General features: G+C 41.6%; 1 protein-coding gene across 1 annotated transcript; it reads right to left on the bottom strand.

Annotated features, from left to right (window-relative positions):
- Positions 1–903: 903 nt before the first annotated feature.
- On the bottom strand, positions 904–23,219 carry TPST1 (tyrosylprotein sulfotransferase 1). The gene is made up of 4 exons (XM_054394547.1): positions 22,375–23,219; positions 12,793–12,991; positions 2,773–2,823; positions 904–948 (listed from the first exon to the last, which is right to left on the bottom strand). Exons 1-4 carry the CDS (start codon positions 23,217–23,219, stop codon positions 904–906), a joined length of 1,140 nt encoding a protein of 379 aa, XP_054250522.1.
- Positions 23,220–24,828: the final 1,609 nt, after the last annotated feature.

Here is a 24,828-nt window from a genome sequence, read left to right as displayed (position 1 = left end):
ACACTCTCAGCATCAATTCAACTCCAGCACCAGTTTAAGTAATATTCTCAACTTCACAAAGGTTATTTCTGATTTTTTTTTTTTTTAGATAATCTTTCTTAACTTTGCATCAATCTGCTTAGAGTTTGGTAAATATCATAATCATAGCCAGCTAACTGTATAAATCCACCCCCTGAAATTTAGCAGAGCCCCATTTTGACACCTCTGGATCATACAGACTGAAAGAGAACATTGACTAGGAACAGTGGACCAAGTTCTTTCGGTATATCACAAGATAATAGGAAAATACAAACAGCATCATTTAACTAAACACTGCTGTAGGCAGATCTAGGATCATTTATTTTGCCCACATGCTGTGTGCTATGTTTTAGATATCTCATCTCCCTGAATTTTCCAGCAATCCTTATCAGAAAGATGTGATCTCCTCCTGTTCTGGCAGTCATATAACGCTGCAGCTTTATCTGGAAGGTTGTAGATAACCATGAAATAACCACAGTAATTGCACTTGAAAGCATCAGAAATCACTCCAGCATGCTTTCTCCATACAGTTTGCTGACAAGAACTTTTAAGCAGCACACATTTAAACAGCTGTCTCGCCACTAAGCTGCACAGACGTTGTGGCCAGCAGTTTGAGGGTGAACAATGCTGTGAGCAACAGCAACAGCACACTTAGCTGCGTGGTGCCAGCCCTTCATGGTTTTTCTATTAGCTGAGCACAACTTGCAAAAGCATGAGCACTAACTGTTGGAAATGTGAGAGCAGGCAAACATCCAGTAAAAGAGCAAAGCCCGCAGCAGAGATCACACAAAGGTTTATCAGAAAGGTTTGGTGTCCACAGCAACGAGTTATCTTCTGAAAACATGAAACAAGACACTACAGCTATTGGACTTTACTGATCCATGTTCATTTTATCTTGCCACGAAACTTCCTTTCTATTGTCTTCTTTGGCTGGAACAAAAGAAACCAATTTTCCTTTTTAATCAATTCATTTTTGTTTGACTGAATGGAGCAAGACAAAAATGCTTTGTTGGCATGTAGCAGATTCTCCTGTGTCTGCTTCAAACTCTACAGCTAACAAAAGTCATAATCAAAGAGTCCTGATATTGGGGTTCCAGAGTCAAGAAACCCTGTGCCCATTTGTTTGTGGGTTGTTCTGGGGTGGGTTTTTTGTGGGTGTTTGTAATTGGGTTCAGGGTTTGGTTTGATTTTCTTTTAAAAGTAGAAACCTTTCAAAATACTTAACTTTTGCTAATCTCACATTCTAAATAAACTTCTGTACTGTATGTATCCTCCATGATGGGAAATCAAGTAGAAATATAAACTAATTAAGCAGATACACATTTCTGGAGGCAGAGTGACCCTAAAAATGTTTTATCTCCTAATTCTGCAGTGCCAGACTCCTGCATATGTGGTTAAGAACTGGAAAATGAAAAAAAACAACCACCAAATATTTCTCTGCTAAGCTTCACCTGAACACACCCTGAGACAGTAACAGCAATGTGCCATTTCCTTCAAAGCCCAATGCAGAGAGTACTTGGATGGCATTTAGACATTTATCAGTTATACAGTCTAAAACAAATATGATTCTTTTCATGCACCTACTTGAGGAGCTCTTACCCAAGAAAACAAAACCAACTGCTACCAAACCAAACACTACATGTTCCATTTACTTAATATAAAATATTCCATTTAAGCTATACAAATATTTTTGGTATTTCTCCAACAAAGGTGAATTATTTGCTCCTTGTCTAGATCCTCTGCTCTGAATTTTCACAGCTGAATTAGCAGAGTTTAAATCTGCAAGGCTATGGGAGGAAGAATTCATTTCACTACACATTGGAGAGGGAAAAAAAAAAAAAACAACAAACCACACACAGAGCAGCCATTGAAGCTACTGGAAAGAGGCACTCACAACAGGCAGCTCCATGGAACGAGTCCATCTTTGTCTGCTCTGTTACCTTCAGGGAACACCAAAGAGCTGCCCAGCAGCAAAGGGGTGCCACCTTCCAAAGTGAACCCCTATGTCCTTAAATGATCTAGTGGTCACAGCCCAAAATCTTTCCATCACGAAGAGCCCGAGGATAGAAACATACCTCCCCCAGCTTGGTGGGTGTGTGGGAGGCATCAGGAGATCCAGCAGTTTAAAGAGAGCTCCAAAATAAGAATTTTGCTTTCTCAACCACTATGGCAAAGGTTAGCTCCCTTCAGCAGCTGATGACAATTCATAGCAGTTGAAGGGTATCACATTATGAATTCTCAGTGAACTCTGAAGTTCAATAGCTCACTTGGTTATTAAAATCAACAAACCACCATTATCCATGGCTGACCTGTGTGTTTTTATTGGGACAGCAGCATTTCTTCTGGAAATGTGCTCATTGTTTATCCCTGCTCTTTCTACTATACTTGCTTTAAAACTTTCCATGCAAGGCAACAAAAGAGAAACTTCTCTACACATGACAAACTTTGCAGTTTGGTCTTCACAGAGGAGTAGAACCTTCCTTGAGTTTGCCAACAAGATTCAGCCTAGGTTTAGAAGCACCATACTATTAACACTGGAATTACACAGGCACTCAAAAGAGGCTTGGGGACTGCTGAGTGCAAGAGCACTGGAGATTCAATCCCATGGACAAGCCATTCTCTTATGATCTCTAGCTGCACATTCTCTTATGATCAAAGAAATAAATCAGATTTATGAAGAAGTGGATTTATAAAGACTGGTTACATATTTATTTGCCACTACACCCACAAATGAAAACTAATCCAGTACTGTACCTGTGGCACTTCTTTAAGAAAGTCAGGAAGCTGAAATTCACCTTTGAAAACCTGGGGGGAAAAAAAACACAAACCAAATGTAATAGTCAAAATTAGCATTCACTACTGTTTCAAATGGTAAAGAGTTTATGTCTAAGATTCTTTTGGGTCATTAGCACCCAGTAATGCCAAACCCAGCACCTAAACTGGACACAGTCTATTTGTAAAAGCAAGTTTCATTTGCAAGGCTTGGTCACCCAAACTAGTTCTACAGCTGCACATCCAGTTCCAGGCTTGTTCTGTGCTCACTCTGACCTTGTTTGCATTACAATGGTAAAAATATGTAACACATTGCATGTCAGGCTTGCTGGAATTATTAATTAAGTGCTGTCTGATCCATTCACTATGCTTTTAGAAAAGGATTTTTAACAGGATGATTAAATACAACTAGCAGTGACTTCCTACAATGCAGTTTTCTGAATTTTATATGCAAAAAAAAAAAAAAATCTGCTGCTTCACATTTTAACACCATCAATAAATTATACTCCCTTCGGCCTTAATTAGAATTCATAATTAAAAGATTCTCCATATAAAGTTTTTTGAAAAGAGCTACTTGTCATGACCTCAGGGACTGTGTCAAAACTGATACAGAGCAACACTCAGCTCTCAAACATTTGTTTTACAGTTAAGAAGCTCCAATGTCACACAATACAACATTTTCTGATGTGTCAGTATTCATTAAGCACAGAAAATATATCATGCACACAGACAGTAAGTGTCACATTTTGCATGGACTCAATCTCCAGAGGTTCCTTCCAACCCCTACCACTCCAAGGTTCCATCTTCAGCTGCTGCCAAAGGAAAGTTCTGTTAGTTTTGATATAGTTAAGACAATGTGACTACAATCAAAGCCTGACCAGGACAACAAACTTGGGTTTAAATGCTGTTAAAATGGTCAACATCAAGGAACATCTCCTCCTACTTTATTTTACACATTTCTATCCCTTTGTTCCACACTTCTAGCTGGTGTAACAGGAATAGTATGAAATCTTTCAGCATAAGATTCATTCTGAAACAGCACTGTCTTGAGGAATAGCAAGCAATAAATATCCTCAAGCACACCAACAGCCACACCAAAGAAGTGTTTCCACTATCTGACCAGTTAGGAAATAAATTGGCAAGGTATCATCTCCTCTCTGGAGGGTACTTCTTAAAAGCTGTTAGTTTGAGATGGAGCTGGAATAGACTCCAAAGAGGGGAGGAGATTCTGTATTATTATGTGGGTTTTGGTTTTTTGGGTTTTATTTTTTGCAAAATAAGTATACTTGGAAGAGTTTTACCATCTCTTTTACTGACCCAAAAAGATTGGAGTTGTTTGTAGTCCTGTGTAGCTGCAATCACATAAAACCTAAAAGCCACAAACTTAGAAAAGATTCTGTAAAGCCACAGAATGGCAATGGGGCTCCTCTAAAGCCTCGCTCCGAGCTGCACTCCTGACTTTGCACATTGTGTCTGAAGGAAGAAGGTTCATGAAGTCAAGGGATGCTTTCCCAGGACTGGATGACCAGAATACAAAGCCATACTCATTTTGCCAGCACACTGCAGGGCTGCAGCTGAGTCAGCTCTGAATTTCCCGTCCATAGATGCCTCACCCCACAGCAGGCCTGCAGCATTCAACCCTGTGACTCATGTGGCGTGGACTTGGGAGCTGGCAGCTCTCATCACTCTTTATCACTAGGCTAAACATAGCCAAACAACAAGGCTTCACTAAGTCCCTACATGACAGGAAGAATTATTATACAGATATATTGTAGAATGCTGCTCCTTCCCATATTCCATCTTTTAGAGCAAATAGAAAGGCTGATTCAAGATGATAAGCACAGCTCTCATTTATATTCAGCCAAGGGGTTACTGTCATTCCCATGGAAACCTTAATGAAAGCCACAGTGGTCAAAAATTCAGCATGTGGCTGACTGGAGTCTAGATATACCATAAATATTTAAAAATGAAAGAGAGCATTTCCTATTCTCAGCTTTTAACCAAGCTATTAAAATGCAGGCTGTGTTCTAGAGCAGAGATGGAAGTTACAAGTTGACAATATCATCATATCAAAACAAACACCACAAAAATGCTACAGAACGACCTAGACAAGGTTCACAGGAGAAAACAGCATCTTTTATTAGACTGCTGGTGATGCTGGAAGAAACAGACAGGAATCTTCACCTCTTCTGGCAAACCACTACAGTCATCACCCAGGAATTCTTGGGAGGAGTGAATACTGATGATGGGACCTTGTGACTGATTTCAGATCCAGAGTGACCAAAAACATGTTTATCCCTCTGGAAGCCTCCTTCTTTCCTTCTCCTGCAATCATGAATTGGTCTAATTTTTATATTGCACACCTACAGACACATCTGCTCTAAAACCATTACCATTGTAACGTCCTTTGTAGGAACAGCATTTACTGCTCACAAGCTTCTAATAGCAGATAGCCAAAAGGTATTTGGCCATCAGCAACACTAAATAAAAGATGACATTAATATCATAGCCTGGTGAGGTCAGACACTGTTTCAGATGTATTTGATTTTATATTCACATGAAATATCACAATAATCAATGACATGCCTGAGAAGATCAGGTTTAACACACAAGTGTGCCCAATTTTGGTTGAGAACCGACATTATTGAGTCCATAGAAACTGGTTTAAAGTAGTCCCAAACCCAGTAAGTGGTCTCTTTTGAATCAAAAGCCACGGATCAACTGCAATCCAGAAGTTCTAAAAACAATGACTCCATCTGCAGCCAAAGAAATTAAGAGGTTTCAGATTCAAAATTCTTTTCTGACCAATTTCTAAGTCTAAAACACATTACTCAGAGAGTGGCAGCTGAGAGGAAGAAGCGTGACATTGGAATCATTTCCAGTCTAAGCAAGAATTCAATAAAATTGAGCAGAAATGATGTTTACCATTTCTAAGAGAATTATTTTACAAGTCCAAATGGATTTCTGAGGGGAGGGGGGAAGGAATTTGAAGTCTATGTCAGTTTGTTGTTCAGTGTTGGCAGTATTCAAAGCTGTTCTATTAAAAAACCAATACAAAACACGTTCTTATAGCCAAAGTAACTGCATGTTATTCATAGAATGGCCTAGAGATCAGCTACTCCAACTCCCCACCATGGGCAGGGACACCTCTCAACTAGACTCAGCTGCTCAAGGCCTCATCCAACCTGGCCTTGAACATCCCCAAGGAGAAGGCATCCAGAAGCTCCCTAGGCAGCCAATTCCAGTCTCACTCTGCTTGCACTGAAGAACTTCTTCCTACGATCCAGTCTAAACCTACTCTCCCTCAGCTTCAAACCATTCCCCCTTGTCCTATCCTAGACCCCTTTATGTTTAAAAGTCCCTCTCCAGCCTTCTTGTAGGATCCTTCAGGTACTAGAAGGCAGCTCTAAGGTCCCCCTGGAGTCTTTTCTGTAGGCTGAGCAACCCCAGCTCCCTCAGCCTAACCTCATAGCTATTCTCAAAAAGAGATTAGAAAACAAGCTTCATATTCATCTCTGAGAAACCCTTTCCCAGTGCACAATGAAAGCTTAAGGACAGACATGCAACTCAGCAGTGTAACCTGTAATTCATCTTTACAGCAGATTAAAGCAGACTTCTTCACCCTCTTCCAAGCCTGCTTTAGAATTTGGTCAGTGTCAGCACACAGAGATAATGGTTCTTCTTGTCTGAAAAAGTCAGCCTGCAACTGAATGTACTTGGGAGATTTTCAAAACATCCCCACAGCTGCAGAGTGTGTCATGTTAATTGTCAAAAAATAAAAAGGGACACTGGCAAACCCAGACCAGAGCCTCTTTGCAGAAACAATCCTTTACTGCACAGTACATGGAGGTGTCCTCATCTTGCTCTTTCAGACTCTCCTGAACTTTTAAGGCTGTTTACAAGGCTTATAAACTTCTTCATCTCTTTGTTACAATCGCCAAGATGTAAATATTTACCCAGCAGGAACAATACAGAGACCAAAATTTTAGACAGACCTGTAAGTGTCTGCTAAAAGACAGCTTGTAACCATACCTAATTTTGTATTTTGCTTGTTAATGGCTCTGCATACCCTACTAATCATACATATGCATACTTGGTTTAGAAAGAGAAGTATCAGTAACTCTGGGAAAAAAAAAAAAAACAAAACACCTGCAGTTGGGAATCCAAATGATGGAAGAAACACCCAGAAAAGAAGGTATTAAGTCAATTTAAATGACAGTGAGAAAAAGAAACACCCAGAAAAGAAGGTATTAAGTCAATTTAAATGACAGTGAGGGAAAAAAAAAAATCTGTGCTGTTGGTGGTCACAAGACAGATGAAATAAACCCTACAATTTTTGTTTTAAATATCAGAGAAACTCCCCAACAAAGCCAAATGCCTTTATTATTAAGTTAAGCAGCACAGAGATGCATGACATGGGGCAGCCTACAGCACATCTCTAACTGCAGGGGGAATTTTTCTCATACATTAATACAAATATACTTCACACCATTCATAACAAGATTGCTTCTGTCTTTAAAAACACTTCTACAAAGTCTTATGACTGTCATGGATGTCTTGACTCTTAGGAGCAGGAGAAATTTCCTCACCATTTAAAATAAGCATGAGGGGTTGGACTAGATGACCTTAGGAGGTCTCTTCCAACCCAGATCATTCTATGATTCTATGACACAAAAGTTAATAGAATTCTTTTTTTTTTTCCCCTTCTAGATGTTACTGCAGAAAACAAACCAGAGATAGGTAACAGCTTTGGATGTGATTAGAAGAAGCCACACATGATGGAAACCAAAGCTTTTCCTACAGAGCTCTGCACACTGCCATCTCTCCAGGGCAAGGAACACAACTTCATGAAGAAGTTAAAAGAACTGCCTGGAAAACGTATTCCAAGCATACAAATTCATTTAGTGGGAAGTACATGCCAAAGAAAATCTGATGTAATATGTTACAGATGTGAGAGGAAACCACTTAGCCAATCATAACATAACAATAAGCCAGTTTCTACTGGGCATAAGTCAGTCATGCAGCTATGAGCTGCTCTCCACTTTGGGTACATTCTGCTAAACTGCTGACATACACTTTTACCCAAACTCACAAAATTGATAAGGAAATATGGGACACTCTTTCTTAATTCATCCCATAGTGGCTGGGCTACCAATTCAGACAACTTAATTGTTAGCATTTTCTGCACCATTTGCAGATTAAGACTCCTTTCAGTTACAGGATGTTATTTTCTTCCATGGTCAGGATGTAGAATTTGTTAAAACTCTAGGGAAATGAAAAAAAGAAGTAGTTAGTTGGGTATCTGTAATATGTAAAGAATCATAGAATTGTCAGGGCTGGAAGGGACCTCAAGCATCATCTTGTTCCAATCCCCCTGCCATGGGCAGGGACACCTCACACTAGATCCACATCCAGCCACATCCAGCCTGGCCTTGAAAACCTCCAGGGATGAGGCTTCTACCACCTCCCTGGGCAACCTGTTCCAGTGTCTCACCACCCTCATGCTGAAGAACTTCTCCCTAACATCCAATCTGAATCTACCCACTTCTAGTTTTGCTCCACCCCTCCAGTCCTGTCACTACCTGACACCCTAAGAAGTCTCTCCCCAGCTTTCTTGGAGGTCCCCTTAAGATACTGGAAGGCCACAATTAGGTCTCTTTGGAGCCTTCTCCTCTCCAGACTGGACAACCCCAACTCTCTGCCTGTGCTCCAGCATCTTGTAACAACCTTGTAATCATAATAAAATGTTGAACAGACTAGCAACAGGCCTCCAAGAAAAACACAGGACAGCACAATTTGCTGTCTCCAAGTAACCAGAAGTTGCCTCTTTGGGTCACATGCAGAGATCTGCTGAATGGTACAATGCTACTCAGGCCTTGAACGATGCAACCACTCTTCTCTGCACTCCTTAGCCAAGACAAGATCAAGTGTCAGATAGGATAATGCTGTCAGGCCTAACAGAAAACAGATAAGCAAAAAGTTAATGGCTGTGTTATTGAAAACATCAGAAAAAAAATCTCTTCTGCTCGTGGTACATTTGTACTGCACCACTGCAGATACTGTCAGAGAGGGCTTACAACACTCAGTAGGACTTGGAGAGCAATGTTAGAAGAGATGAAGGTAGCTCTACTCACACTCTTACTTCCTAAAGCAAAACCAGAACTAAGCTGACAAAGTACCAACTCTGGTGGCATCTTATTTTGTGTAGCTGTGCTACAGAAGCAGAGAAAACCAATCTGGTTTGGTGTATTAGGCAGGTAACACTAAACTGGGGGGGAAAAAAAAAAATCAGATTTAGCAGAGTGTCAGAAGCATTTTCCATTCATTACCTACAAGCACACAGAGATTCTAATTCAAACGTTGCTCTTTATCTGGTGAGAATCATCATTTTGTTGCCAGACTGAAGACAAAACACAAATGTAACCTGTACGAATGCAAGTCACCAGCAGGGGGACAGAAAAGGAGCAAAGAGGGGAAAGAAAAACAAGAACAGGACTGAACTGCTTAGAAAGCTTAGGGGAGGGCAGTATTTTGCATCACATGAGCCACTCCTTTCCAGTTTTCTCCAGTCCTAGTCCTTAGTTCTAGGACTAAGAACCACCCTTACACTGTTGGTTCTTACCTCTGGGACTAACAGCAGCAGCCTTGAAATTGCTGAACAGTGTTTTCACTGTTGTAGTCTTTTCCATGAAGTGATAGATTCTGCTTGAGGCAGGGTAGTGTAAATACAGTGCAGTGTAAATACAGTTCTACAAACAGCATTTAAGCACATTTTAGAACAAACATTTTGTGCAGTTTCAAGTTTTAAATCTTTTTTTTTAATCTCCTACACCTGGGCACTAGATAGGCTTCATAAAATACTGACCTGTCTGCATTCAAAAGAGGCTTTCCAGCTACCAGCACGTTTTGCATCCTGACCTGTTTTCATCTTTTCATTCCAGTTATCTCTACGGTTTTAGATGTAGAGGATAAAAACCACTTTTAATCATGCAAAACAAGAACTTTGCATAACAACAAGAAGGGATTTGTTTGTTTTGTAACAAATCTGATAGCACTAAAGTAGATGACAGAGTGTTGTTACATCCTTAGGTGGAGCAAGAATCTCCCCTGCCAGTAATTTCAATGGTGTTGGGCTTCCACCCTATTGCTGCAAATTTCACAATCAGCTGAAGCCAGCATTACATCAGCCCCACAAAACTTTAAAATTTCCCTCCTCCCAAATAATAATAATAATAATAAAAAAGATCAGTCCTTCCCCCTTTGTTTTCTGTTTGCCAGACAGAGGCAACTTCCTTACCTGAAGTGCCAGCTCACATTATTTTACATGGACTGAGAAACTACAAGGGTATTGAAGGAGCAAGTGTCAGATAATTCAACATTATTTCAAGCTAGGCACTCTAAGGGGTTACTACACTAAGACAATACACTTCAGCTTCAGCAGGCTAAACTTTATCTGTTTCCAATAACTACAATTCAAGTTCTATGTTCAGTTTAAAGTTCTGAGACCACAACTATAAATACAATAGAACAGCTTCCAAACACATGGTGAAGCAATAAATGCTTCCATGCAAGATTTATCTATGCTGTGATTAGATACATGCTATCCCTGATGGACAAATCTAACACATCCCAGTTCCCTCTTTTTCCCCTTCTCCCCCAACTTTTTCCATCTTAAAGTGTTTTGAACTGTCTGTACCCCATCCCCAAATACAAACAAGTTGTGGGGAAGATAAACCAAACCAAAGCATTTTCCAGAAGCCAGTCAGCTCCCACTGATCACCAACCAGAATTTGTTCTTTTAAAGCTTCCTTGGTCCAAGGCCAAACTCAGTGGGCAGTGTTTTGGCAATTTACTGTGCAAGAGCAAGGATGGCCAGGAAGAGTGGCACTTGGAGAGAGAGTGTTAAGCCTGCTGCCCTGGGAACTGAGTAACCTAAGTAGCAAACTGGACTCCAAATGGGAAGCTTTACATCTTGAAACCTTAGGAAGTCAGGACATCAACATTTCCATAGTCACAGAGAAAGACAAGAGGACTCAAGCAGGGGGTTGCTGGGAACCAGCTGGGAGGAAACAAAGCAAAGTGACTGGGGAAGAATTCAAACCCTCAAAAGGCAAACTGGAACACTCATGTGAGCCATCCTTTTAAAAGCTCCTTGGGGTACATGACATTTTGAGAGCCTCCTGCTTCTCCCTTTCCAAAAGGAATTCTGTCAATTTTGAAGGTTAGCCATCTTTAATCATTTTGCCTTTGTGGATTTCAGTCTTAATTCAGGACATCCTCCTCATTTTCCAAATCATACATGCAGAAGTAACCTTATTAAGGAACAAGTGACTAGGAAAGTATGGGTACCAGAATAAGTAACAATTCAAATGCCAGCTTGGGCTGTAAGTGAACCAATATGTTGACTGCTATTTTAATAAACAAGTGTTCCATATGCTGACAGGATTTGGATCAGCTGCTACAACAGTAACCTCTAGTTTTTCATGGCTGGTTTTAACACTAGTAAATAAATTATGCTTCAAAGCAAACTTGGGGAAAAAAGCCTCAATACACTTTAGTCTTTTAAATTAGGCTTTAGTTTTTGTTAAGGTATGCTTGTTGCTTGTGGTTTTGTTTGTTACCTGAACTGAAACAGATTTCAGGAAGCTACCCAACAGTGAAGGACTGAAATCCATTCCACTTTTACAACTCAGACTGAGCTTGCCATGCACAAGCGGAGGCTTCAGAAAGGTCACCATGATGTAAAAACTTAATTTAGGTTGTATCAGTAAGGGATAACCAACCTTAAAATTATTGCACTCCAACACAAATTCGTCTCTGAGTCACTGTTTTATAGCATGGATGGGTAGGTGCACAAGGATTTTGTGTCCAAGGCTCAGTGAAGTAGCATTGAACACTTACTGCTTTTCCAAGGGGTTGAATTGAGTGCAGAAAAGTTTGTTTGTGAGCCTTCTAAAATCTAAGTATCAGGAAATCTATAAAAGGCTAACCACTACCCCAACCACAGCAGGTGAGTTACCTTTTACAATGCTGAACTAACAACTACTAAAACAGTCACCCTGACAGTCTTTAATACGTTGCTCAGCTGTTCAATGGAAGTTTCCAGAGAGGGCTTCTAAAAAGAAACGATACAAATGTGTTTAGAGACTTCACAAAAAGCAATTTTTTCCCCATTAATATCTAACCCAGCAGCAGACCAACCAGTTTTGGTTTTAATATTGGAAGGCTAGTGGAAGACAGTCCTTTTAAATGGTTTTCATTCCCTTTTTTCCAGTGATGAATTTACTGCAGCAGCAAAAAGTCACCTTCTTTTAATAAAGTATACATTCTCCACAGAACAGAAGTAAAGAATTAATTATTCTTATTTCAAACAATGCTAACGAGCTTTTCAATGGATACCTCCAGGGCTAAACAGCTGTATAGCCTAACTACTCAAATTCCAACAAGATGAAATTCAGACTAAAATCCTTAAGTTTAGGTTAATCAGCACCAGACCTTCCTCCATCTTTTGTTTGTTCCACAAAGGGCAGCAAAGAATTGGAAAATCTGACATTTCGATCAGCTTGCACCATTTTCCATGGGTCACTTTGCAAATACCACCAAGTATTTGGGGTGTAATTTTGTGACAGAACTTCTGCCAACCCTCATGTACAAAAAGCTGGGCTCATTCATCAAGTTTGATGCCTGGGTGAGGAAACTCACCACTACTGGACAGTTCTTAAGAGCTTCAGCCACATACATCAAAGGACACAGCTCAAGCCTGGGCTTGGGGTAAAGCAAGATGAAACCAAATTGAAAACAAAGAGCAGGAGCCAGACTTCCAGTGCTCAGAGTCCCACAGAATTCTTCCTTCTCCCACTCAAGGCAAGGAAAACATATTGCTAAGTATCAAAAGGTATTAGAAACAGACTTAAAAAAAAAAGGCAAAAAACCCCACAAGACTCTTCTGCTCTGCAGCTCACATCCATCTGACCAATAATTAAACACACAAAAGTGCCTTACCCTCCTTGTGTTTTCCACAACTTTCTGATCTGGCTTTCCATAATTTGGTGGATTGGCATATGGATCATAGCCCAGTTTTGCTAGCATGGGTGCAATCACAGGCATATCCTGCAGTACATCAGCAGGTATCTTCCCAACCCACTTTGACAGTGCTTCCACATTGACTGGCTTGATTACTTGGTCAGTAGATCTTTCAACCCTGTGGAGGGAGAAAGAAAGGTTATACTTTGCATTCCAACCAGCACTTGCTTCTTCACTAGCATTAAGGCCTTTAGCTTGTTTTGTTTGAGGCTTTCTCCCCTTTCTTCCCCTCTCAGAGCTGATGGGAAGTGAAGTTTTACTACACCAGGGTAAAATGAGAATAACTGGCACAACATTCCCAGATGCTTTCTGGTTTAAGCTATCACAGAGAATGTACTGAAGCAAGTTCTTTACACAAAGGCAGCAGTGAAAGCCAAAGAGCTGTTAAGCTTCAAGTATGCACACACCTACGTACAAAGCTGTTTTCCCACTGGCATATCCCCACATTTGCTGTTTCATTGTCTTAAATGCCCTTGAAAGCTGTACTCTAAATTCAAATCCATGTGCCACTTATTGCCTCCTCCATACTCTGACTAAACTATCAGACCAATGGAAAGGACAAAAAGCTCCAGACTGTAATAATATTTTTCATAACCATTCCTTTTACTGATTGGTCATGACACAGTTCTTAACCACAGAACTACTGATTTGATTTGGTTGGAAAAGACCTTTAAGACCATCCAGCTCAACAATAATCTAACAAGTCTGGTGCTAAACCATGCTTAAAGGCAAGAGCATAAATTATTGCAGTGTTATATGTACAATATTCAGAAAACAGTTGATTTGTTGCTCGTTTGATCAATAGTCCTAAAGCCATTTTCATTCTTGCACCCCAGTTTTGTTACGGTTTTGTTGTTGCCTTTTTTCCCCCCCCAAAGGGAAACATGCCCTGACTTTGTTTTCCCATATTCCTTTCTTCTTTTAGAAGACATAAAACTTCTTTACTGTCTTTATTTCTGAAACAGGCCAATTGACAACTCTGAATTTTTACTCAGAGTAACTTAATTTTTTTTTTCCTGACCTCAGAAAGAGTGCAGATGCATTCTGGATGTCAAGGTTTATCTTTCTTTTAAGGCACATTTAAAAAAAAATCAAGTCTCTATATACAAGTTGCCTAAAGGAGTATTTGCATCTGCATTGCAAGTAAAGCTATAATCACTGCATCAGCAGTTCCTGCTGGCTGTACCTGCCTCAAACCTGATGCTAAGCAAACAGCTCTCACATCCACTTGCAGCTATTATCCTTCCCAGGTCTTATTTACATTATAAAGAATTTTGATCTCAAAAAGCTCTACCACCCAGAAAATGAAATTGCTGTACTTGAAAGTAACAGTACAAAGGGTTACTGCTTAACACCAGTACCTCATCTACTCTGAAGAAGAACACTGAGATTCAATTTAATTCTCAAGCAGTAATTCTTCAGTTATACAGCAGGCAGAATATGAGAAAACATCTTCTTGGAAAAAATACATTCAAGTTTCCTGAAATGCTGCTGATAATTTCTGAGTTCAGAAGCCTGAACTGAAGTCAAATTGCTCTCCAGACTGCCATCAGTCAACTTACAAGAGGAACAAGTTTGACTGCAGTTATTTAACTAACCTCAGGAGTCCAAGAAGAAGCTGGAGAACTGTTGCACAGCAGACAAACATTAAATTAATAGCAAGGGGCATCTCATGCAGATGAGCACTGCACAAAAGCCTTAAATGGCAAACTATCCATTACTATCATTAACTGAACTTGATCTTAACACCAGTCTTCACCTTCTTACTCTGTTTTACTTGTCTTAGCTACAGTTCTTCCAGGACAGAGGAAGGAAGTTAGTCATAGAGTGGTGGAAGGTCAGTAACCTAAGTAAACACAATCAACAAAGAACAAACCAGACAGGGAAATGGTGACCCATGGGGCCACTGTCTTGGCAGGCAGGGCCTTCACAGAGGGCTGCAAAAGGTGTTTAGTGGAAGCTGATGATTAAGCACTTGGCAAACAACCTGTAAGACAGCCCTCAGAATTTTCAACCTTACCCTCTTCATCCGTTTTCGGTAGCTCAGTCTGATGGCAGGAACTCAGAAGGAGATTTTTGGGACCACGGAGTCACAACCAAATCTCAGCCTTCCTGAAGGCAGCTGGCCTGAGATCACAAGTCAGTACAGCAAACTAAAAAGTCTGAGCCTACCTTCTTGATCCTTCTAATTGCAAGATGAGCATCTGACTTCACATCAAATAAGCAAGAAAATAGCTGTTAAGAGTTGAGCTTCAGGAGTTCAAAGTGGCATGGCAGAAGACAAAACACCCACAACAGCCAGGAGTCTGTAGGATGGGATGCTTAAGAAAAATTTATCACTGGGTGTTTTAAGAGTGTCAAGATTTATGATCCCCTCCCTCTCAGAGCCAGCAAAATCCCAAATCCCTTCACCAAACCTGCAGGTGGATTCCAACATTTAAAATAAAGGTGATACTATGAGACTCAGGCAACGGGCCTGGCTGATAGCTTATTGGAACCCCAAAACAGTGGGTGCTGAACATCAGTTAGGACCTAAATTAGGACACCTATGGATACCTCATCCTGAAGTAAAAGCACATTTAAATTGTATATGTTTTGCCCTGCTGTCGTTTCAGTCTTTCGTAACAACAAGCTCAGCATGAAACATTTCCTGGTGATTAACAGCAGGCAGGAGATCAGCCAGGAGGCTACACTGAGCTGCTCCATTCAAACCCACACTATCCCACATTCCCTCTTCTCTCAAATCCTTTTCTCTCCTTTCAGTTAAGGTGGGAAGAAAAGTACCTAACAATTCATGGGAAAAATTCTTCAGAGCAAAGAACATCTGAGGAATATGGGGGAAGACAGACTGGGGACAGGAGGAAAGACACACCCCAAAAAAAAAAAAAAAACAAAACAAAAAACAAAACAAAACACCAACCCAGAGCAAAACAGGGAAACACACCAAGCCTTGGCAAATTTGATTCTGCATGCATATGGCAAAAGCTGCCTGGTCAGTGCTTCCAGGCTCCACTGCAAAAACCACAGGAACAGCTTCAGCTTTGTAAGCAGCTGGTAGTACAGAACACAGGCCTAACCCTCAACACATCTGTACTAGTATCCAATAAAAGGTATGTATTAAAAATAGGATAGTCTGAAGTGATTTTGCCTAGACAGCTATTTCCATAATAAGCCTAATTAAAAAAAAAAAGAAAAAATCACTACAAAAGGGTTGACTTTTCTTGCATCAGTGGTCACCACAGCTGCTTGCAGTTAGGAGGCAAATGCCAGAGCTATATTAACCATACTAGTCAGAGCATGTAGCCCAGTCATAACACATTCCTCCAACAGCCACCCTGGCAATTACTTCAAACCACAGAAGGTTTCCTGCTACCAGAAATGCTGCGGTGCACATCCTTAAAACCCTCGTGGTGCTTCTCCTTGCAGCTGGATGAAAACCAAAACAAGGGGAGAAAATACTCAGTAAAATTGAACAACAGGGAGGCTGGGGCTGCAGGAGCAACAGAAAAAGCAGAGATTACTAAGCAAATGCAGAACAGAGTAAAGGCAGACAACATCATGTTAGGAGCAGGTGTGGATCTGTTGTAGGGTAGGAGGCTCTGCAGAGGGACCCTGACAGGCTGGCTGGGTGGGCAGAGGCCAATGGGATGAGACTGAACAAGGCTAAGTGCAGGGTTCCACACTTTGGCCACAACAACCCCATGCAGCACTACAGGCTGGGGACAGAGTGGCTGGAGGGCAGCCAGGCAGAGAGGGAGCTGGGAGTGCTGGTTGAGAGTAGCTGAACATGAGCCAGCAGTGTGCCCAGGGGGCCAGCAGAGCCAATGGCATCCTGGCCTGGATCAGGAACAGTGTAGCCAGCAGGACAAAGGAGGTTCTTCTGCCCCTGTACTCAGCACTCCTCAGGCCACACCTTGAGTACTGTGTCCAGTTCTGGGCTCCTCAATTTAAGAGAGATGTTGAGGTACTGGAACCTGTCCAGAGAAGGGCAACGAGGCTGGGGAGGAGTCTGGAGCACAGCCCTAGAGGAGAGACTGAGGGAGCTGGGGGTGTTTAGCCTGGAGAAGAGGAGGCTCAGGGGTGACCTCATTGCTGTCTACAACTACCTGAAGGGAGGTTGTAGCCAGGTGGGGGTTGGTCTCTTCTCCCAGGCAACCAGCAACAGAATGAGGGGGCACAGAGGGGAGGTCTAGGCTGGATGTTAGGAGAAAGTTCTTCACAGAGAGAGAGATTGGCCTTGGAATGTGCTGCCCAGGGAGGTGGTGGAGTCACCATCCCTGGAGGTGTTCAAGAGAAGCCTGGATGAGGCACTTAGTGCCATGGCCTGGTTGATTGGATAGGGCTGGGTGATAGGTTGGACTGGATGATCTTGGAGGACTCTTCCAAACTGGGTGATTCTATGACTCTATGATAAAGTCAGCATCTTAAAGCTGGACTGTCTAGTATCAAATATTGCTGTTAACATTCTATTGCGTAAGACTTTCTGAGGCTGGAATAAGAGGGGAAAAAATACAATCAGCTCACTGCCTGAAAAATTCTGCAAGCCATCAAGCAGCTGGCTCACCTCTGGAACAGAAACAGCCTGCAAATTAACTCCACATTATATACAGTTGAAAATAAAACAACTCACACTGACCTAGAGCCTCATTCACCTGACACAGATTTCATTTGATTTTAATTTCAGATCAGATAAAATATGCTCTTAAACATTTGTTTTCTGTTAGCAGGTAACAAAATATCACAAGGAGGGGCTGTTCATTAGGGTGTCCAGTGATAGGACAAGGGGGAGTGGTTTGAAGCTTCAACTGGATTTTAGGAAGTTCTTCAGGACAAGCACGGTGAGACTCTGGAATGGGTTGTGCAGGGAGCTTGTGGATGCCTCCTCCCTGGGGGGTGTTTCAAGGCCAGGCTGGATGAGACCTCAAACAGCCAAGTCTAGTTGAGAGGTGTCTCTGCCCATAGGAGGGAGGTTGGAGCAGATGATCTCTAAGGTCTCTTCCAACCTAATCCATTCTATGACCTTTTAGCAACACTGTGATCTCTTTCTCAAAGTTTTTAAGTACTTCAAGACAACCCACTCTTGTCAGATTTGTTTTCAAAACCCCTTCTACAGTTAAAACACATCCAGGCATCTTACGTTGGATCTGACCTGAGCAGGCATGACACCTCTGAAGCAGATGCTGAGCCTGTCTGAAAGGTTTGGAAGTCTTAATGGTGAGTGGAAGATGATTGAGGCAGGTTTCCCTGGGCATTTCTTCAAGTCTTTAGACAGTACCACAGCAGACAACTGGGGAAATAATTTTATCTAGATCTTAATATTCTAATATCCTCTCTTAATATTCTCTACTCTCTTAACATTTTCTCTACTATGCTACAGAGGCTTAGCCTATATGTTGGTAACTTCTAAATGCATGTCACATTTCAGTACAAATTACTTGGCACTTGTGTTCTCCTCCTACTGCCAGTAAAAACTGAAATATAATTTGATTTTAATATCCTGTTATAAAAGAGCCTGAAGCGCTTGGTACCAGGGCATACAGTACATTAAAGCTCTCTCAGAGTTGCCATAGACATCAGCATTTTGAATTCTCTTAGATTATCTCTGAGGTGGTCTTCAGGACCATCCTTTGGAAAGTCACCACAAGAGAAAGCTACTGATCAGAATATGGAGCTCCACTGCTTGGCCCAAGCTGCAGCTGAAAGAAGACAGCATTCACACCATGATGAAAAAAAAGCACTCTCCAGTAAACCCAGAGAGAAATTCTAAGTCTTAAGAGAACAATTGGCTGGTTAGAACCTGAACCTGGATGTAACAGCCATGCACTCCTGAAGCCTTAAAGATTTTTTTTTTCTGCAGCTGAGAACAAGCCAAATGCAACCTGATAGAAGTAAAACTAAGGCTAATGCAAAGTGATTGTAGTGGTTTGAAACAGTGGTGTGTTTTGTTCAGCTGTCAAAACTTGATGAGCTGTGGCAGACTCTAAAGTTCTCAGCAAGCATCTTCAAAGAGTGACTTTTCTGGGCAGTTACCTCCTGCCCTGGACATGAGGACCACACACAGAAGCAGCTGTCCCTGCCCACAGCACTCTGTGCACAGGAGAGGGCAGAGAGGAGCTGCAGATGTCAAAACCAGGAGGTTTTAACTGGTAGAAGGAAATCAAATTTGGGCCTCCACCCCACCCTGCACAATTTCAATTAGCAGCATATAAATACACAAAAGAGACAACTAAGTTAGTCAGTTGCATATTCACATTTTCTTCTGCAGCCCTCAAAAGACTGAGTCACTGAAACCATTATCAAATTATCAAGGTCTCCTGCAACTGAAAAGCAAATCTCACCACCTATTTCAAGGGTATTTGATTTGATCAAAACCACCACAGATGTAACAGTAATAACTCAATTCTTTTTTCTCCACTGAAATAATAAATTACTTCCACACATCATCTCATGAGACATAATAAAAGTATAAAGAACTGCATGAACAGATTGAATTGAGGGTCAGGAGAACACTTTCATACTCATTTGTCTGAAATTGGAACATTTGATTAAAAAATAAAGCTTCATTTTACTTGGAACAATCCATTTTCTTAATTTTTTAGAGACATGAACAAGTGTTGTTGACTTCTCACACCCCATTCCACCAGATTCAGTCAGAAATACTACTTGAAACTGGATGAATTCAGTCAGGTTAGTGAGTTTCAGAGGACAGAGGGCCATCAGGTTTTTTAAAACTCGAATCTGGAAGCTGTAAGGTTGTTGTATTTTACTGGAAGTAGCACTATGCACAGTTATTTTTACAGGACACTTAAGGGAACTTGGCAGCCACCTATTTATATCAGTAAAAGTTAAGTTTATGTCCTCCTCAGCTGCCACTGTGCAGCAGTAACATGATGCAGGTAACTGAAGAGATCTTCACAGGCAGACACAGCTTGCCCTGGAGTAGAAGAGTGCACCCTGGCAGGTTAACATTAGCAAAAAGCTTCAATCTGCTCATGAACAATGCTGAAAAAACACAAACAAAACAAAACCCAACAAAACATCAGAGTTGAGATGCCTTCCTGATAGCTCTGCAAACATTATCATTCATGTTTACGTACATGTGAAGGGTGAGTGTTGGGAGGATGGAGCCAGGCTCTTCTCAGTGATGTCCAATGATAGGACAAGAGGCAATGGGTGCAAGCTGGAGCAGAGGAGGTGCCACAGGAACATAAATTAAAAGCTTCTTCACTGTGAGGGTGACAGAGCCTTGCAGCAGGCTGCCTGGAGAGGTTGTGGAGTCTCCTTCTCTGGAGACATTCAAAACTTGCCTGGATGCATTCCTGTGTGACCTACTCTAGGTGATCCTGCTCTGGCAGGTGGGTTGGACTTGATGACCTCCAGAGGTCCATTCCAGCCTCTAACATTGTGAGGCAGTGGTGGTGGCTGTGCTTTTTCAGTGGGAATGGTGGTGTGAAACCCCCAGGTTGTAAATAGATAGCCATTATCTGAGATTCAGGTTTGTAGTGACTGATTAATAATTTTAGGATTTGCTTTAAACTGTAGCCCCCTACACCAGACTAGAAAATTCACACAGTCACTTCCCTGGGGGTTAAATAAACAAATTTTTTTTTCCCATTTGTATTTCTCAAAATTATAGTTTTATGAAGATGGACTGACTCTGTGTTCAGCACTTTGCCATGTGTCTACCCAGCCCTCACTGACTGCTATGCAAGGTGCCTCTATATTACACTTGGCCAGTGATGAATGTTTAAAAAAAAAAAAAAAACAAAAAAAAACAAAAAAACCAACAAAACACAGAAGCCATGGAATTTAACTGGGCCATGCCTTGCTGCTGGAGGCAGGATTTCACCAGGATTTTGGAAACAAGACAGTCTGGTAGATATATCTTCCACAGCAAAAAAATAGGAAGAGATCCCAACCTTCCCCCCTCACTGTAAAGATGAGCCAGCTTCTGTATTTCAGCTATTCAGCTGTCATCAGTGTCAAAGAAACCAGAGGAGTTTAGCTGGAGAATTACAGCCTTTTTTTTTTTTTTTTCCCACACCACCTGTCAAGGTTTTCTAAGCAAAGCTAGATTTTGGGTTCTGAAAGTACCTGCATCAGGTGCACAGATGGCACAAGGGACTCCTGAGAGCTTTGCTTACAACAAGGTTAATTTTATTCAACATGCTTGTCCCTTTAGGAGCACATGCCAAGAGGAAAGCAGGCCAGCTCTGCTTTCTATTTTGTTGGAAGAGTTTCTCAGGTTTCCTGGAAGAGTATGTTCTTGGCAAGTGGAACTCGAGGGCCATTCTTGCATTGACAACAATACTGAAGTTCCTGAAATCAAATAGATGAGTAACACCAGTCTGGATAAAACAGTCCAGCTTGATTTTGGAGCATAGAGAAAAGCAAAGCTGTACTGGAATTCAAGGCTGATTCCAGACCTCCAAATTCAAGTTAAATTGACCATTAATTAAGAGTTCATTCATATGCTGCATACACATGTTTGGGACAGTTGTTTACAGCAGCCACCTGAGATTGCAGATTGTTGATTCACAGAATGGTTTGGGTTGGAAGGGACCTTGAAGATCATCTAGTTCCAACCCCCCCTGTCATGGACAGGGACACCTTCCTCTAGGCCATGTTGCTCAAGGCTTCATCCAGCCTGGACTTGAACACCTCCAGGAGGTGGACATCTACAACTTCCCTGGGCAACTTCTTCCAGTGTCTCACCACCCTCACTGTGAAGAATTTCTTCCTAACCTCCAATCTCAATCTGCCCTCCTCAAGCTTCAATCCATTCCCCCTCATGCTATCCATACAAGCCCTTGTAAAAGCCCCCCTCAGGTACTGGAAGGCTACTACTAGGTCTTACCAGAGCCTTTTCTTCTCCAGCCAACAGCTCCAACTCTCTCAGCCTGTCCCCACAGGGCAGGTTCTCTAGCCCTCTGATCATCTGGACCCACTCCAGCAGCATCATGTCCCTCTCATGCTGGGGGGCACAGAACTGGACACAGTGCTCCAGGTGGAGTCTCACAAGAGCAGAGCAGAGGGGCAGAATCACCTCTCTCATCTTGCTGCTCACACTGCTTTGGATGCAGCCCAGGACATGGTTGCCTCTGGGCTGCAAGTGACCATTGCCATCAACTGACACCCCCAAGTTCTTCTCCTCAAGACTGCTCTCGAGCCACTCCTCACCCAGCGTGGATTTGTGCTTGGGATTGCCCCAACCCAGGTGGAGGACCTTGCACTTGGCCTTGTTGAACTTCATGAGGCTGGCTTCAGAGCCAACCTCTCAAGCCTGTCCAAGTCCCTCTGGATGGCCTCCCTTCTCTCCAGCACGTCAACCAGAGCACACAGCTTATTTTCCAGACAACTTGCATCATACCTCAGCTTCTTGAGACATTATTAGCTACTTAAAAACCGAGGCCAAGTTACAACATGTCTTTTATATGCTAAATGCACTACTACTGTACCTCTTAGGACAACAGAAGGTAAAGGAGGAATGCTCATACTCACTTTGAAAGAGAAACACCCCCTGCTTTTCCAATCATTTCTTCATGGTGCAGCACTGCTTGGTTCCATGGGATGCGAAGGAACTTTAAGAGAGTTCTCATCCACCTTTCAGGATGCAATACAAGCTGTTCATAATGGACCAGCATGCACCTCTCAAACCCAACCTCCATGCACTGGTTGTACATCGTTTCTATAGCACGATTCCACTTGGTCAAGCAGTCCCTGTAGCTGTTCAGGTCAAATCCAGCTATTGTCACTTTTCTAGAGATCATGGAATGCACAGACGCACGCCCATCCCGTACCATGAGAAGAAATTTGGCATTGGGGAAAATTCTAGCAAGATAAGTTAAGGACTTCAAAGCAAAAGGGTCTTTGTTACACAAATAGGGGGCAGGCTCCCCGTGCTTGACGATGATTTCCAATAGAAATGCTTGCATGGCTGAGTCCAGCACCTCATCTGTGACTCCAGCTTCATCCAGTCGGATCTTCTCTTTGCTTGACCGAGCCCACATCTGCTTGACTGCCAGGATCCGTGGGATCACCCTTGTCTCCTCTCCACACCGGATATCCGGGTGAGCATCCAGCATGGCACGCATCAAGGTGGTGCCACTTCGAGGTACTCCTCCAATAAATATTAAAGGCATGTCTTTGTTGTAAGCAAAGCTTTTGGTGGCGTTCACACTGGGTGCTGGTCTTACTGTGCTCCTCAGGCTTTCCACCCTGCCAGGCTGGCTGCGTTCCTCTATTCGGTGGTGGCACTCCATAGCGTGTTGGCCCAAATAAAACACTGTCACTGAACTGATCACCAGACATGCCAACAGCAAGTTCTGTTTCAGTTTTCCAACCATTTTGATCAAGATTGTCACTTCAAAACAAAGAGACTTTCTATTTCAAACGATCTTCTAGTTCACATGCCATGGGAAACCTACTCCAAAATAAATTAAGGTCTGGCAAGGGGGAAAAAAAAAAAAAGATAAAAATCTATTTAGAACTTTAAGAACTACCACAATAAATCAACAAAGAAAACACCTGACAGCATTTAATGAAGCTGTTACCTCCCAGTGTTGTGTTAAGAGCAGTAAATACAAAGTCTAAACATGATCACTCCACAATAAAAAGCCTTTTGGTTTACCCACAGAAGCCACACAAAAGGTAAGGGAGATTCATCGTGACAATCACTATTTACATAGAAGTTCTCAGGGATATTTGAAGAACATGTTTGAAAGGCTTCTACCACTGGATGGCTATTGTTAAATTTTACAAAGGCATCATTTATATGGGGCTCTACACATTAAAAAAGTAATTAAGAAGCCATCTGTCTTTATTTGAGGTTTTACAGCAACGAAAAAGGCCAAAAAACCTGACCTCTCCGAGCCACAGTCACCAAGATAAAACAAATAAAGAGGACACCCCACACAAATCATGTTAGAAATAATGAAGAATTTCAGTACAGGCTTGCTGAATGACAGTCCCAGTATCTACACATTAACTGCATTACCTCCTGCTTTGTTTGAAATGCTCCATTTCCTTCACAGGACTTGATAGTAAAAGACATTTCACAGTTACATATCAGCACTGACAGTGCCCAATTTTTGATCAAGGCCTTTAAGCAATGAAGAAAAATATAGTTTGCAGCAGCAAGAAAGGGAAGCATCAATTTTCCTTCAAGGGAAGCTTTGATTAAAGAAGTGCACAGTCATTAAAAACTACAAACAATGCAGGATTAAAGTCGACTAAGATCAAAACTAAAATCAGTCTTGATTTAAACAATTTCAGTTAGGGAAGGGGAGACTGTTCTGCTTAAAGCTAGCAAATAATACCCAGAATCTCTTTAAATACAGTAAAGATTTCATTCAGTCAGTTCTGATTCAAGAGAAGAGTTAACAGAACACAAACAGTATTTTGCCACAGAGCACACAAGCCTTGCAAATATTTACACTTCCTACAAGTCCTAACATTATTCAGCTTGAGCAAATTCCATAAGACTCATTTCCTCAGAAAGAGAGAAGAAGGAAAAAAAACTAAAAAAAAAAAAAAAAAAAAAAACACCTAAAAAAAAAAAAAAGGCAAAATCTACATCTTCCAAATTAAAAGTAGTCCTGGAAGACACTAATGTTCCCCACATGCAGAAGTTAGGAGCTTATCACTAGTGAAAAACATTATCAAGATGGAGTGCATCAACTGTTTTACCCTTATCATTTGGTATGAGAGTATCATTTAAAGCCAAAGCAACAAAACAAAGCCCCAAACACACTAGCACCAGCCCTCAGAACCAAGCTAAGTATGGAAGGAAAATCTGTGGACTTGCAGGCTGGACTCCTCAATTCACAGGTTGGGAAAGCAGAAAGATGACTTAATGCCAGCATCACTCCAGCTGTGAATGCAAACAAGCATTGCAGTCCCCAAGCAGGTTTCCTGAGCTATTGGAAAGCATTGACCACTTGCCTATAAAAACAA

Source organism: Indicator indicator, chromosome 30 (genome assembly GCF_027791375.1).
Source record: "Indicator indicator isolate 239-I01 chromosome 30, UM_Iind_1.1, whole genome shotgun sequence".
Lineage (NCBI taxonomy): Eukaryota > Metazoa > Chordata > Aves > Piciformes > Indicatoridae > Indicator > Indicator indicator.
Note: the sequence above shows the minus strand (reverse complement) of the source record. Positions and strands in the feature narration are given on the sequence as shown.